Below are 16136 nucleotides of genomic sequence, written 5' to 3'. Positions count from 1 at the left end.
CGCCCTCTTCTTAGACAATCATCTGTTGTTAATACTGTACAGAACTTTGAAACAAATCACAAATGAACTCCAACTTACATATATAATTAAGTAGCAGAAAATTGAATTTGAAATAGACTCGCCTTGTTCCTTGAGTGAAGGAGCATCCATAGTGAGAGATTTTGTAGAGGTGATTCGCCAGCGGGCAGGTACACACACACTGGGAGGCGACTACAACTCTCCACAACACTCCTCTCCACAACACTCCTCTCCACAACACTCCTCTCCACAACACTCCTCTCCTGCTTTACAACACGCACATGCTCCCAATGGTCAGATTTATCAGTTATAATCTAACCCAGTGATTAACTGTGTCTATATATAGTCATTGAGATATTATATAACAAATCACTTGAAACATTAAGTGAAGCTGCGATATTTGACGATCGATATAGATAATCGAGCGCGATCGATTTGACTTCATATGCAACCCGTCCTCAGACCAAGTCCATTCCATCCAGCGGTCGACCCCAAAGACGCATTCTTAAATTTTAACATGCTGTTCATTCAAAACAGGAATTTTTTCAAATATCAATTAATATTATTTTGTATTACCATATTGTACATATTTAGGCCCTGGTTAGGTGTTTAGGTTCTATTGGCGATTATTTGTATTTGTAGTACGTGGGTGAAGCATTTTCAGCAACCCGTCCTCGACTCAAGTCCATTACATCCAGCGGTCGACCCCACAGACGCATTCATAAATTTTAACATGCTGTTCATTCAAAACGGGAATTTTTTCAAGTATAAATTAATATTATAATATATTACCATATTGTGTATAAATAGGCATAGGATAGGTTAGGTGTTTAGGTTCTGTTGGTGATTATTTGTATTTGTAGTACGTGGGTGAAGCATTTACAGCGTTGTGATTCGAACAAAATTCGTCAGTGAAGCACTTGTTCCGGATAGTGTTCGAACGTCAGCAGTTGTGAGTCGTGTGTAAACCGCTTTTCATTCATAAACAGGGGGTTTGGCGGGTGCATGGAATCACCTTTGGATCTTTGTTTGGAGGACGGGCTGATTTTCAGCGGTGTGGTTCGAAGAAAATTCGTCGGTGAAGCACTTGTTCCGGAAGTGTTCGGACGTCATCAGTTGTGAGTCGTGTGCAAACTGTTTTTCATTCATAAACTAGCCCGTCCTCCAAACAAAGACCAAAGTCCATTCCATGCACCCGGCAAATCCCCTGTTTATGAATGAAAAACGGTTTACACACGACTCACAACTGATTTCGTTCGAACACTTCCGGAACAATGTGCTTCACTGACGAATTTTGTTCGAACCACAACGCTGTAAATGCTTCACCCACGTACTACAAATACAAATAATCGCCAACAGAACCTAAACATCTAACCTAACCTATGCCTATATATGCACATTATGCTATTAAAATATTAATTTATATTTGAGAAAATTCCCGTTATGAATGAATAGCACATACAAATTTATGAATGCGTCTGTGGGGTCGACCGCTGGATGTAATGGACCCGTTTCAACGTGTAATTGAAACCAAATTGTCTAATTTCCCTCTTTATCTTGTATGTTGTGATCATATTCCCTCTGTTTCGTCTTCCTCTAGGGGTAGTGAGATTTAGTTACATAAGCCCATTGTCATCCACGACCACCTGACGGCCACCCACTATCACCACTGAACCCTTAGCCATCACAGATAAAGCTCCCCCCCCCCTCCTCGGTAGTACCATCCAGGGTACTCTCCTGGTACTCTCACAGTGACCACCAAAGATACCATCCAGCTCCATCTCTCAATTTGCCACTCCAATAACAACTAATCTACTTTGCCTAACCAGAAACGTACGAACCCAAGCAACCCGCCTAACATATTGAGGCCGATGCATACAAAACGTCAGTATTACAATCCTTACATTGTTCCTAATAAGCCACATTGTTAACGGATTGGTAAGTTCCGTAATAAATGTGATGTACAAGTAATTGCTGCTGCAACAGGTACAGTAGCTAATGAGGATTCAATATAACGGGTATAATGAAGTTTGAAGTGACCCGTTTTTTTGGATATACAAATGTAGGTAAAGGAACAGACTCGTGTTAGCAGGATGGGAGCTTCCCCTTCCCATAGATCATGGTAAGCCTTAATCAACAACTTTTCCCTGGAACACAGCTCGCTTGTCGGTTACCAACCAGGTACCCAATCACTGCTGGGTGAACAGGGGACGATCAGTCAATCCCCCCCCCCCTGGCCAAGACTGAAACAAACAAACACAGACAGACAAGGAAATGTAGATGTTTATCTCTCAGAATGTTTGGTAATATGTTTATTGTTTATGATGTGATTATATGTATGTATTAACACGATGTACTGAACGGGGTGAGAATAGCTTGAGCTACCTCATCCCTTTGTGTGTATTTTACCTCAATAAACTTATTTCAATTCAATTTCAATTTCAGATTCAGACAGACACACATTTGTTATAAGTCAGTTCTGTTGTGATCGCCGCTCGGGTCAGTGACTAACCGTGCTCTGAAAGTGTGTAGTGGGGGGAGATGAAACTGTGAAGGGGTTACTGGAATTTAGAATAGTGGAAAGTAAACTGGCAATGCTGGGAACTGGGAGTGAAGAAATTGGAAGCTCAAGACTTTGAAGACGACGCACCGGCAAATATAATCTATTGTGCTAGCAGGGAGGGGAAGGGAATTATCAAAGGAAAGCACCAAGCCATTATGACTATATAGCTAGCAGGAGGGTGAGGTAATTGGCACGCTGTCTGCTCAAGGTAGTCTGGCAGTGACTGACACAGGAAGAGTAACTAGGCCGAGGAGCAGTATGAGGGAACTCACAGTGAGAGGAGTAGATAGGATTGTAGAGAGCTTTGGGGGAATGGGAAGAGAGGGGGGGGGGGTAAATTTTGAGTTGAGGAGCTACTCTTAGAACAGAAAAAGTACTTGGATAAAAAATGGGAATGTGAAATGACCAAACATAAGCAGTGGTTAGAGGGATATTATAAAGCATTAATTAGGAAGATGGAAACAGTGGAGGGCAGCAATTTTATATATAAGTATATATAAGTATCTGCATGTTTTGTTCACCTACAGCGAACCATTAGGCTGGTATAGTGAGTCCAGACAGTAAATGGTGGTCACACACAGTCAGCAGACAACGCTACCTCCCTCCCAACCAAGATTACTTCTCCCACTACAGCACTAATTATCACAACAATCCTGCTATTATCAGAATCCTGGTCATTTTTATCAGTCAGGGGTCTTCTGTAATACTATCATTGCTAAATAACAGCATGTACATATATATTTTGACATTTTTTGGCGATGCTGTGGTCACAAGCTGAACAGCAGTGCTGTGAGCTCGTGCTGCGTGTGCCAGCCTTGGTGGCTCACTCAGTACTGAGGCCCTCACACCCGTGAATGTTGCCCACGATTTTTTTTTTAAATGGCGTTTGTTTACAAGAGCCTTGATGAAGGTGAGGTGAACCCCGTGTATCTGCAGGTCGTTTAAATCTCGTGTGGTACTCCAACACGTCATATGACGTGATGCGCACTTTTGGGTAAGTTACTCAACATGTCATATGACGTGTTGTACAGTTTAAGGGTTAAAGCAAGGCTAGAACAACACTTAACTGGGGAAGTTACCAAGAGACTCACCAGAGAAGGTATATTAATGCTTTAACTTGCATTTAATTTGTATTTCTTCTTTCCTGTAATACATTATCTTCAATTCAAGCAGAGTATGATAATTTCCATAAGCTACCAGAACTTTTCCATTGAGAATTAACCAAATTCCTTGTGAAGTATAGCAATAAGAAAAGTACACAGCAGTTAAGCAATTGTTGTGGAGTGCATCCTAGAAAAGGTCAGTAATAATTCCAAGTACAGGCATCCTGTCCCCAACAATGAGAATTACATTAAAGTTTAAATGTAATTTGGGTTCCTTTCAATTTCTCAGCTAGGTCAGTCTTTACCAAGCACGTATAATAAATTCCCCGAATGGTTTTAACCAAACAATACAATACAATATGATGAATTTTTATATAAAATTAACCTTAGATGTTTGCCAGCATTGAGCTACTTAGGTGTCCTAAGAATGAAGAATTTTTAACTTCAAGATGTGTAGCATCAATCAAGAAGACGAACAACAAGGTAAGTTGAGGTTTCTAGTTGAATATTTAATAATTATATGTGGCAAGGCAATTCAAATTATGTTTGTAGTATAAAAAACCAGCGTAGAATGTAATGAAACGCCATTTTCTGGGGGGAGCCCCGTCGGCTTCCCGGAGCTTTACCGGCTGATATGCTAATGTCAGACTTTGGCATCAGTCATGTGTATGGAGTTCTAGGGCCTACCGGGGACCACGAGCCAGAACCTGGCCCCCTCAGAGAGGCAAGGGGAGCAATGGCCTATAGAAACCCCCTTGTGGTTGGAAGCATTCTATGTCTGCCATCGACCGGGTCAAGCATCCAGAAAGGTAAGCATTCCAAAACAAACCCCTATTCTGGTGAAAATTGCTACCTAAGCCGAACTAGTGAATAGAACTCTTCAACAGAAAACAAGGAAACTAGTATGACGTCATACGTCACCGCGCCGCTGTCTGCGCAGCTCCCCCCTCCCCGGGAGGGGGAAGGGGGAGCCCCAGACCTCCCACGCCGGCTATCCACCCATCAGTTCTGAGGCTGGATGTCAAAACACGCGAAAAACGCCGACCGGAGGGAGGGAGGGAGGGTTGCCGGGGAGCCTCCGGGTCTCACCCAGAAAATGGCGTTTCATTACATTCAACGCTGGTTTTCTGGGGGGAGCCCCGTCGGCTCCCCGGAGCTAACTACCCACAGAGGAAGGTCTAAAGGGACAAAACCGGGAGGCGGACACCACGTACCCCCCAAGGAGGCGAGACAACCGGCAGCAAACGCCAACCCAAGGCGCCACAGCCCCGAAAATCCCGGGAACACTAGAACCACGAGCAGCAAGGCCCCTGCACGAACACCAAAAATCCATGCCCGAAAGACTGCAAGGCCACGTCGCCCAGACGGCAGCGAGAGCAGCAAAGCCACGAACGCCACAAGCATGAGGGAAGAACACAGGCAGCTTAGCCGCAAGAACACGGCTGACCACCCGGGACACTATCACCCGCGAACCGGGAAGAACAGAACCGGATCAACGCAAAACGCGCTCCGGACCCAAACGCCGTGGCAAGCAAACAACATCGGAGGGCCACCACTGAACACAAAAACGACACCCCCCCGGCCCGACCAACGAAGCACCAACAAACCCTGGACCCCTCCAGAACGCAGCAGCCCCACCCCGCGCCAGAAAAGATGGAGACTGCTGCCGCCGAACAACCAAAACGCTAAAACCGAAGGAGCAAGAAAACTCAGCGACTCGACCCCCAGAGGCAAAGGCCCAAAGGAAAGAGCCGACGAAAAAACACACCGGAACCGAAGGGGCACTACCAACCGAGGAGAAGACAGAGCACGCTGACCAGAGACCAGGATGGTGCAAGCGGCGCACGAACAGGCCGGATGTGAAACGACGCACAAGACAGCTGACTAACGGTGCAGAAGCAACACCAAGACCGAAAGCAAGCTGAAGCGGCTCCGCCTGCGCCGCACGAAAAGAGGCGACAGTATGTGGCAAGACGACGGCCCCCAACCCCCACTAGAAAACCAAGCCGAGAGTAAACCAAGCGAACAAGAGTAACCACCTAAGAAGGGACAGGAAAAGGAAGGACCGCCAAAATACACCATACTGCCGCCAAGAGAAGCACGCAGGTGGGACACCTACCACGAAGCCACCCGACCACCAACCGGAGGCGAGACCACGAGGCAGAACATAAGCAGCCCCGACAAGGCCCCCCCCCCCCCCGAGCCCAGGAAAAGGCGGAGCCGCGAGAAGATCTCGGGCGCGACCACCTAAACCCAGGCGGCACAAGGAGATGGAACGTCTGCCGAACAGAAAAACTCCCCAAAGCATGCAAGCCCGCCAGGAGTTCAGAAACGACGGGTCTGACGCGAGACATCGCAAGACCCCCCCCCCCCCCCCAAAAAAAAAAAAAAAAACCGGCAGGGCAAGCTAGGAAAACCAAAGAAGGCGGAAGGGTCGCCGCCAGAACAGGACCCAAGCCAAGGGGCACGAACAACTGCAATAGACCGAGACAAAGAAGCACATCACAGGACACAGGCTGACCAACGCCTAAGAACACACGCAGAACATCCCTGCTGCAGAGGAGACAGGAAGAAAGAGCAGAAGCACAAAAAAACCCAGGAGAACAACCAGGGGTGGACAATCAGGCAGGGACAAAAACCCCACGCAATCCCCAGGCACAAAACGGCAGCAAAGTGCCACTCCACAACCGGACATAGGAACAAGGACACGCCACCGTGAAACACGGTACCAATGCACACGTGCAGCAGCCGCAACAGGCACCACTGCAACATGCAACATGTAAATAGCAACTCCCCTCTGCAAAGGCAGAGAACGGAGCAGGCCGACCCCAGACAGGGCCAACGGAGACACGACAAAACCCTGCAGGCCCAGAAACCTGCACCAGGCGACCGACGGCGGAGAAACCCCGCTCGATACCTGCTGGATGAGGTACTGGGAGCTCTTTTACACCTGAAGCCCGGCCCAAGGTCAGGCCAGACCGGCCAGAGGATGGCCCACCAGGCAGCTGCGAGGAGCAGTCCACCGGCCCACATATCCCCACAACCAGGACGGGCCGGAACTGCCACACGAAAACAGGCCAGTGCGCCCTGGAAGTCCACGGACGAACCAGCAAGAAGGCTTATGCTCGCAAGTAGGTCGTGTAACAAGCACAGACCACTGATGGTAATACAGTGTTCCCCAAAAGTGCCAACAGCACCACTGCACTCCACTGGTACTATCCCGCAAGTTCTACCAGATAGGCGGGACCCAAGAGCCAGAGCTCAAATCCTGCAAGCACAGCCAGGAGCCTTACCAGGTGAGTACAGAACCAACCCTACAACCCCCACACCTCACAACATTAAAAAGGGAGGGTCCCCTGAATGATTCCAGCATGGGTTGGACATGCACATGAGGGGGACAGGAAGGGGTGATAAAGGGACAGTCACTGGTGTGCGAACGGTCTCAGTCGTACAAAATATACCTAAATAAAGACAGGTATATAAACACCGCCGCATCCAGCGCCCGGCCAAAAGACGCCAGACCGCAGAAACTCACCTGGCGAATGGTGGCACAAACTTGACACGACTCAACCGTGCCCAGAAGAACTTGGGAGCACCGCCAGGTGAAGACGCCAGAGCCGGACCCGCAGGAGAACGGAGAGGCGAAGGAGGCGGTCCACACCCATGACACAGGGAAAACCGCGGTGTCCTCTCCCACAACTGGGAACCAGGACACCCCCGGCGCGAAGGGGCACATACCGCAGCCAGGGAGAAGAACGAGAGGCGTAGCACTGTAGCAAAAAAGGGCGCCAAACCCCAGCACTGAAACACCGCCCAGACCAAAACAAACTCCACGGCGCATGCGCATAACACGCTGGCCGAACCGCACACCCTCCCTGCGGGAAGGCGCCAGCCAGGACTACTGCACGAGAAAAGGAGCCAAAAGAGGAAGCAGGAACAAGAAAACCGGCCAAAGAAGCAAAGAGCTCAAAAAGGAGCCCAACCGGGCGACAAGTAGCCCAACCGGGCGACAAGTAGCCCAACCGGGCGACAAGTAGCCCAACCGGGCGACAAGTAGCCCAACCGGGCGACAAGTAGCCCAACCGGGCGACAAGTAGCCCAACCGGGCGACAAGTAGCCCAACAGGGCGACAAGTACGAGGAGCCGACAGACGTTCCAATAATGCGGGAAGTAGCGAAAAACCTTCCCGTACCCTCGAGAACACGGAAGCCAACGCTAGTCCCGAAGGCACACGAAGGCGCAGGCGCACCCGAGATCAGAAGTCACGCAGAACCCCATCGAACGGGGAAACATGACAAAAACACCGTCCCAAAAAAGGGGGGGGGGAGGAAACATCCACCCACAGGACGGAACCAACCGACTCAAAGGCCAAGGAACCGAGCCCGGGGAGGGGCCGACGTCCAACAGCACGTACGGCGAGTGGGGAGGAAAGACCCCACTCCGCGTAACCACAAGCCCCGCCTAGAGGGGGATAAAAACCCCCACGGGGCCTAACGGGGCCAAGGCCCCCCAAGTCAGCCCCTCCCCAGCCCCGGGAACCTACACGACAGGCCCCGGGGCCGAGCCGTTCCCCCAAAGCCCCGGCCGTACCAGAAAACCGGGGCAGCCGTGAAAACACTAAGGAAGGGAGCCCACTGGCAGACTCATACAACACGGCTGGAGGAACAGGCCCAAATTGCCCCCGTCACTACCCCGGAAGGGGAATTCCCCGAGACTGCCCGAGTCTTAACACCACCAAAAACCCCGCCCCGAACCTACAGACGGTAAGGAACCGGATGCAGGCAGGAAGGGTGAACCAGGGGAAAGACAAGGGGGCGTGGATGGAACCGAAGCAACCAACACCCCCAAGTCCCAAAACGAACTACAACGGGGCAGCCCCGGGGCTCCCGGGGAGGAAACCACGAGAACGTTGCCACCACCAAGGCTCAAGTGCAACGCCCCTGCTGCCCGCACTCGCTTTGTTAGCACAACTGGGTAACCGAGCCACAACGAGCAACCAAACTCGCAGGACTCCGGGTCGAAGGTGTCACCGACCCCACAGGCAGCAGACAGAGGCAAAACAGAGATTCACCCAGAGACAAAAGGTGAGAGCAACCCTCAAACTCGCTGGAAGCGAGGGGGGGACTCTGGGGTCACATCCATCGGACCCGCGCGCCCCCAGGGGTTTCCCAGGGTCCCGAGCGTTTACTTTAAGAGGACTCGCGCTCAGGTAATCCCAGGCAGGGTACTGCTAACCGGCACCCAAAGCTACCAAACAACTTTCTAAGAGCTGAACCCCCGGGACGTGTACACTCACGGGGACCTAGCAGGGGTACCACCAGAAAATACTCGGAACACAAGGGACACAAGGGGCAAGAACGAAGGCAGACCCCCCCACCAGGTAGATAAACAAAAAGAAAAAGAAAACCCCGCAAGAGGACAGCGTACCCAAGCGGAACAGAGCCGGCCGCTATGATTGGTAAAGACAAGCTGCACAGTACCCCGCGCCCCACCAGTGCAAACACTGCCCCTTACTCTAAGGCGAACAAGGGAGACAGAACATCCGAGCACACAAAGAGCGGCCGAAAACCAAGCAGTAAACGGCCAAGCAGGGGCAGGACCCAAGGAACTTGTGGAAGGTGGCCCCAAGCCCCAAGGGCAGTACTTACAGGGCACCTAGGGAAGGGATCCCTAGGCGCATGCAGCCCGAGTACTGAAGAATCACTCCCGGCTCACGCACCACCTAGAAAACAGACACCACACTCTAGGTACAGTGCTGAAACAACCATTGGAGCCGGAGCACATAACCATTGCCTATAGCATCAACCGAAGAACTGATGGGTGGATAGCCGGCGTAGGAGGTCTGGGGCTCCCCCTTCCCCCTCCCGGGGAGGGGGGAGCTGCGCAGACAGCGGCGCGGTGACGTATGACGTCATACTAGTTTCCTTGTTTTCTGTTGAAGAGTTCTATTCACTAGTTCGGCTTAGGTAGCAATTTTCACCAGAATAGGGGTTTGTTTTGGAATGCTTACCTTTCTGGATGCTTGACCCGGTCGATGGCAGACATAGAATGCTTCCAACCACAAGGGGGTTTCTATAGGCCATTGCTCCCCTTGCCTCTCTGAGGGGGCCAGGTTCTGGCTCGTGGTCCCCGGTAGGCCTAAGAACTCCATACACATGACTGATGCCAAAGTCTGACATTAGCATATCAGCCGGTAAAGCTCCGGGGAGCCGACGGGGCTCCCCCCATAAATAGTTGGAAATGGTTAGTTTTGGACTCGGAAGTGAAAAAGTACCATTATCCAGAAAATGTGATAATCCGGCTGGGGTCCTTCCTATATAGTCTGGATGATTGAGTGGAGACAGTACTGATGGTTTTGGCCTCCACCACCTTCTCACTTAACTGAACTGCCTGCCAATCTGTTTGCAAAAGAGAACTTTCTAATAATTTTTGTTTTTTTTTCTCCCACCTTTGTTAGCTTGAATCTGTGTCCTCTTGTTCTTAAAGTTGCTGGTTTAAGGAATTCCACTTTGTCAATTTTATCAATTCCCATTACTATTTTGAACGTAGTGAACATATCGCCTCTTTTTCTTATATCTTCTAGTTTTGGCATATTTAATGCCTCTAACCTCTCCTCGTAGCTCTTGCCCTAACTCTCATAGCTCTCCTCGTGTGTGTAATTACCTAAGTGTAATTACCTAAGTGTAGTTACAGGATGAGAGCTACGCTCGTGGTGTCCCTTCTCCCCAGCACTCTTTGTCATATAATGCTTTGAAACCACTGACGGTCTTGGCCTCCACCACCTTCTTACTTAACTTGTTCCAACCGTCTACCACTCTGTTTACAAAAGTGAATTTTCGTATATTTCTCCGGCAGCTTTGTTTCGTTAGTTTAAATCTATGACCTCTTGTTCTTGAAGTTCCGAGTCTCAGGAATTCTTCCCTATCAATTTTATCTATTCCTGTTACTATTTTGAACGTAGTGATCATATCGCCTCTTTTTCTTCTATCTTCTAGTTTTTGCATATTTAATGCCTCTAATCTCTCCTCGTAGCTCTTGTCCTTCAGTTCTGGGAGCCACTTAGTGGCATGTCGTTGCACCTTTTCCAGTTTGTTGATGTGCTTCTTAAGATATGGGCACCATACAACCGCTGCATATTCCAGCTTTGGTCTAATAAAAGTCGTGAACAATTTCTTTAGTATTTCTCCATCCATGTATTTAAAAGCAATTCTAAGGTTAGAAAGTGTAGCATAGGCTCCTCGCACAATGTTCTTAATGTGGTCCTCAGGTGACATTTTTCTTTCTAAAACCACCCCTAGATCCTTTTCTTTATCAGAATTCTTTAAAGATTTCTCACATAATTTATAGGTTGTGTGGGGTCTATGTTCTCCAATTCCACATTCCATAACGTGGCATTTATTCACATTAAATTCCATTTGCCAAGTGTTGCTCCATATACTTATTTTGTCCAGGTCTTCTTGAAGGGCATGACAATCATCTAAGTTTCTTATCTTCCCTATTATCTTAGCATCATCAGCAAACATGTTCATGTAATTGTGTATTCCCACTGGTAGATCGTTTATGTAGACAATGAACATTACCGGTGCAAGAACTGAACCCTGAGGTACTCCACTCATGACATTCCTCCAATCCGATACCTTGCCTCTGATTATGGCCCTCATTTTTCTGTCAGTTAGGAAATTTTTCATCCATGTTAGTAGCTTACCTGTCACTCCTCCAATATGTTCCAGTTTCCAGAACAACCTCTTATGGGGAACTCTGTCGAAAGCCTTTTTTAGGTCCAGATAGATGCAGTCAACCCAACCATCTCTTTCCTGTAAAATCTCTGTGGCTCGATCATAAAAACTGAGCAAGTTCGTTACACAGGATCTTCCAGATCGAAAACCATACTGTCTGTCTGATATTATATCGTTTTCCTCCAAGTGTTCTACCCATTTAGTTTTAATTATTTTTTCCAATATTTTGACTATTACACTTGTCAATGATACAGGTCTATAATTAAGGGGGTCTTCCTGTTTCCACTTTTGTAGATTGGAACTATGTTAGCCTTTTTCCACACATCAGCTACAGCTCCTGTACACAGGGATGCCTGAAAAATCAGTTGAAGTGGAATGCTGAGCTCTGGTGCACATTCTCTCAGAACCCATGGTGAAACTCCATCTGGACCAACTGCTTTGTTCTTATTTAGCTCCTTGAGCATTTTTTCCACTTCGTCTCTAGACACCTCTATGTGCTCTATGTTGTTCTCTGGAATTCTTATTGCATCTGGTTCCCTAAAGATTTCATTTTGTACAAACACACTTTGGAACTTTTCGTTTAGTGTTTCACACATTTCCTTTTCATCTTCCGTGAATCTATTTCCCATTTTCAATCTCTGAATATTATCCTTTACCTGCAATTTGTTGTTTATGAATTTATAGAATAGACCTGGTTCTGTTTTACATTTGTCTGCAATCCCTTTTTCAAAATTTCTTTCTGCCTCTCTCCTCACTGCCATGTAGTTGTTTCTCGCATCTTTGTATCGCTGGTATGTTTGGGGGTTCGGCCTCTTCCTGTATTGATTCCATTTTTGTGTCTTTTGGTCTCTAGCCCTCTCGCAATTTCTATTGAATCAATCCTGTTTTCTAGTTCTGCATCTCTGTTTTGGTATAAATTTTTTTTGTGCCTATATCATATATTTCACAAAACTTGACATACATCTCATTCACTTCCTTGCCTAGCATCAAGTCTGTCCAATTATACTCACTAAAAAAATTTCTAAGGTCACCATAGTGTCCTCTCCTGAAGTCTGGTTTTTCAACTGCTTCAACCTCCTTATTTTCTTCCAGCTTATAACGCATTGCATACTTTATTCCCAAAAAGACATGGTCACTTTTACCCAAGGGAGGAAGGAACTGAATGTCAAATATCTCTTCCTCCTTCCTGGTAAATATCAAATCTAGCATGGAGGGAACGTCCCCTTCCCTCATCCTCGTAGCTTGTTTAACATGTTGATACAAGAATGTTTCCAGGATGAGGTCTACAAATTTACAGGTCCAAAAATCTTCCGTTTTAGCTTCATATGCTTCCCAGTCTATGGATTTCAAGTTGAAGTCACCGACTATCAACAGTCGTGATCTATCGTTATCCACTCTCGCTATAATCTCTCATTATTGTTATAAGACCTTCACGTTTACTATCTAGCTCCTCCTTTGACCATGTGCTGCTTGGCGGTGGACTATATGCATTTATTATCATTAGTTTATCATCCTCATGGCAGATCTCTAGTGCTATTATGTCAACTTCTTGTGGATTGGCGGTCATTATTTCGTTCACCTTTAGGTGTTCTTTTACCAGCACAGCAACGCCACCGCCTTTCCTGATTTTTCTGTCCCGTCTCCAAATTGAGTAGCCCCTTGGGAATATGACCTCATTTAAAATTACATCTTCAAGTTTTGTCTCCGTGAGTGCAACAATGTCTGGTGTCTGCAGCTGTATTACATCACTTAACTCCAGTATCTTCGATCTCACTCCATCTATGTTGGTGTATGCAATCTTCAGGAACTTGTTCCCCCTCTCCTTATTCTTCACTCCCCCTCTCTCTATTGATTTTGTTGGTTTGCCTTTATGTACCACTTTACTGGTTTCCCTACCCCTATCACTTTGTAGAATTTTTTTTATTTCTTCTTCATTCCTGCTCTCATTTAAATGTTTTGCCTCGGCGAGGTTCAGTTTCAGCTTCTCTCTATCTTCTTTTGAAAGATCTCGTCTTAACGACCACCCTTTCCCATCCTCATCACTTTGCAATTTTCTAGCATTCCTTAGTACTTCTTCCATCTGTTTGGCACCGTTTAGGGTGATCCTCAAAGGTCGATCTTTCCCTTTTACGTACCTGCCTATTCTCCTGTAGTCGCACACATTCTCTATGGTTGTAAGACCTTCTACGAGGCCAACAATTTTACCTACTACTTTAGCTTCTTCTACAGCTCTTTCTGACCTAGATGTTATCGCCTTTTCTTTGCAGCCAAAAATTATCAGGGACTTACTCCGATCAACTGTGTTTTGCACCAACTTCGGGTTAGATGCCAATTCTTTCCTCACTTCTAGCCTAATGTTTGTTTTATCTTGGTTGCTGCAGTGTTTGACTTCCTTTACTGCTTCTTCTATTTTTTCCTTCTCCTTGGCCACTTGTGCATAAGTGAGTTGCATATCTTTCTTGCACTGTTCTATTCCCTGTGTAACTTCCTCCATCTGTGCTGACAAAAGCTGTTTCTCCTGTTGAAATTCCTTACCTAACCTATTGTAGTCATTTATGTTTAAATTTACTTTAACTTCTTCCAAAGCTATTTTTAAGAGTTTATTTTCTTCTTCCATGGCTTTGCAATTTGTTTCCAATTGATTCTTATCCTTGCGCAAGTCTTTCAATAAACCCTCAAGACATAAACTTTGCTATTCAAATGGTCATTACTTTCTTTCAATTTACTAATTATTTCTACATGAGAGTTCACTATAGTATCTAAATTTACCAACTTGTTATGTAGACTGCTAATATCAATGCTTTCTTCATTGAATCCCTCAAAATCAAGCTCTGTTTTGTTTTTCCCCTTGCTAGTGGCCATCTTGAATGTTCTTCTCTGCACTGTAAACACTAGGGCAACTTTTTCTCATCCGATTTTTCACTTCCCTTAGCACTTTCCTGTTATCTCACCTATTTTTCAAGAGCACTATACCTTTATGTTCTCTGGGACACCACTCACTACCATCAACCTGTACTACAATACTTAGGATTGTTGAAATATTCTGGAGCTCCTCTGCTGCAAGTGTTGACCCTAGGGGTGTCACCTTTTGAATCAATTTGAATTTGAATCAATTTGTGTGTGTGTGTGTGTGTGTGTGTGTGTGTGTTAAAGATATGCAATGGATATAATAGAGGAAAAACAGATTGGTTAGAAAGGTGGGGTCAAAGAACTAATAGCTCAATTCTGCAGACACAATTAGTAAATTCAAATAGTAAATACAAACACTCAAAAACACCCTATACCCCCGGTAGCCCCATCTAGTTTCTTATGTGTGGGTTGGGTTATCGTTTATTCAGCCACATTATTGTGACTTATTCTGTTCATTAAGGAGTTTACTAGAGATTTATATATTTAACGGTAAGTGAGGACTTGATAATGGTCCAGGACAGACCAAAACATCGCCGTTTCTCCATCTTCTGATGTGCGGTTTGGTCAACCGAGCACTCGCCTGGTCTGTGTATGTCTCCTGCTGTAGGTCTCCACACCCTTATCACTCACCTGGTCTGTGTATGTCTCCTGCTGTAGGTCTCCACACCCTTATCACTCACCTGGTCTGTGTATGTCTCCTGCTGTAGGTCTCCACACCCTTATCACTCACCTGGTCTGTGTATGTCTCCTGCTGTAGGTCTCCACACCCTTATCACTCACCTGGTCTGTGTATGTCTCCTGCTGTAGGTCTCCACATCCTTATCACTCGCCTGGTCTGTATGTCTCCTGCTGTAGGTCTCCCCATCCTTATCACTCGCCTGGTCTGTGTATGTCTCCTGTTGTAGGTCTCAACACCTTGAACACTCATTAGTTGCCAAGGATAAAGTAACTAATCACCAGGTAATGTAAGATAATTATGGGGAGAAAGTGCACATAATTACCTTATTTTATCTCGAGATTAATGACTTTATCTTTGGTGACTAATGTGTGGAGACCTATAGTAGGAGACATACATAAGCCAAGTGACTGACCAAGATATAGAGACCTACAGGAGATGCATACACATGTAGAATGGAACTAAAGAACTCTATTAAAGAAAGAGATCTAGGGATGGTTTGGACAGTAGACTGTCACCAGAGGAACATAAAGACCCTTGTGCAATGAGCGTATGCATCACTTTCCAGCTTCAGACTCGCTTTTAATTACATAGATGGTAAAATACTGAAGCAACTGTTCATAACAATAAATGACGTGACGATAGAGCTTCAGCCTCGCATGCATGGGGTCCACAGTTTGAGACCCTTACAGCCCAGGTGAAAGGACTGTTCATGACTTTTGTGAGACCAAAATTGGAATATGCAGCAGTTGTATGGTGTCCATATCTCAAGAAGCACATCAATAAACTGAGAAAGGTGCAAAGGCATGCTACAAAATGGCTTCTGAAACTGATAAACAAGAGTTACAAGGAGAGGCTAGAGACATTAAATATGCCAAAGCTATTAAAAGAAAAAGGGGCGATATGATCACCACTTACAAAATAATAACAGAAATCGACCAAATTGACAAAGACCAGATTGACAAAAGAGGAATTCCTGAAATCAGCAACTTAAAAGAACAGGAGGACACAGCTTCAAGCTACTGGAACAAGGGTACCAAAAAGATATTACAAAGTTTTCTTTTGTAAGCTGTGCGGTAGACAGTTGGAACAAGTTAGGCAAGAAGGTGGTGGAGGCCAAAACTGTCAGT

At 46.5% G+C, this 16136-nt stretch overlaps 1 protein-coding gene across 2 annotated transcripts in view; it reads right to left on the bottom strand.

Moving 5' to 3' along the window:
- LOC123772492 (sialin) overlaps positions 1 to 9482 on the bottom strand; it is a 40396-nt gene extending 30914 nt beyond the window's left edge. Inside the window, exon 1 of one of the 2 annotated variants that reach the window (XM_069338332.1) lies at positions 9333 to 9482. Coding sequence is in view for 1 of the 2 variants with exons in the window: in XM_045765752.2 (XP_045621708.2) it covers positions 123 to 150 (28 nt within the window). In the remaining variant the exon portion in view is untranslated. Of the gene's footprint in view, positions 1 to 122; positions 467 to 9332 lie in introns of those variants that run through there. The other variant, XM_045765752.2, reaches the window with a different exon arrangement.
- Positions 9483 to 16136: the final 6654 nt, after the last annotated feature.

The sequence above is a fragment of the Procambarus clarkii genome, chromosome 1, assembly GCF_040958095.1.
Source record: "Procambarus clarkii isolate CNS0578487 chromosome 1, FALCON_Pclarkii_2.0, whole genome shotgun sequence".
Classification (NCBI taxonomy): Eukaryota; Metazoa; Arthropoda; class Malacostraca; order Decapoda; family Cambaridae; genus Procambarus; species Procambarus clarkii.
The sequence above is the reverse complement of the archived record's forward strand: the minus strand, read 5'-3'. Positions and strand labels throughout refer to the sequence as shown.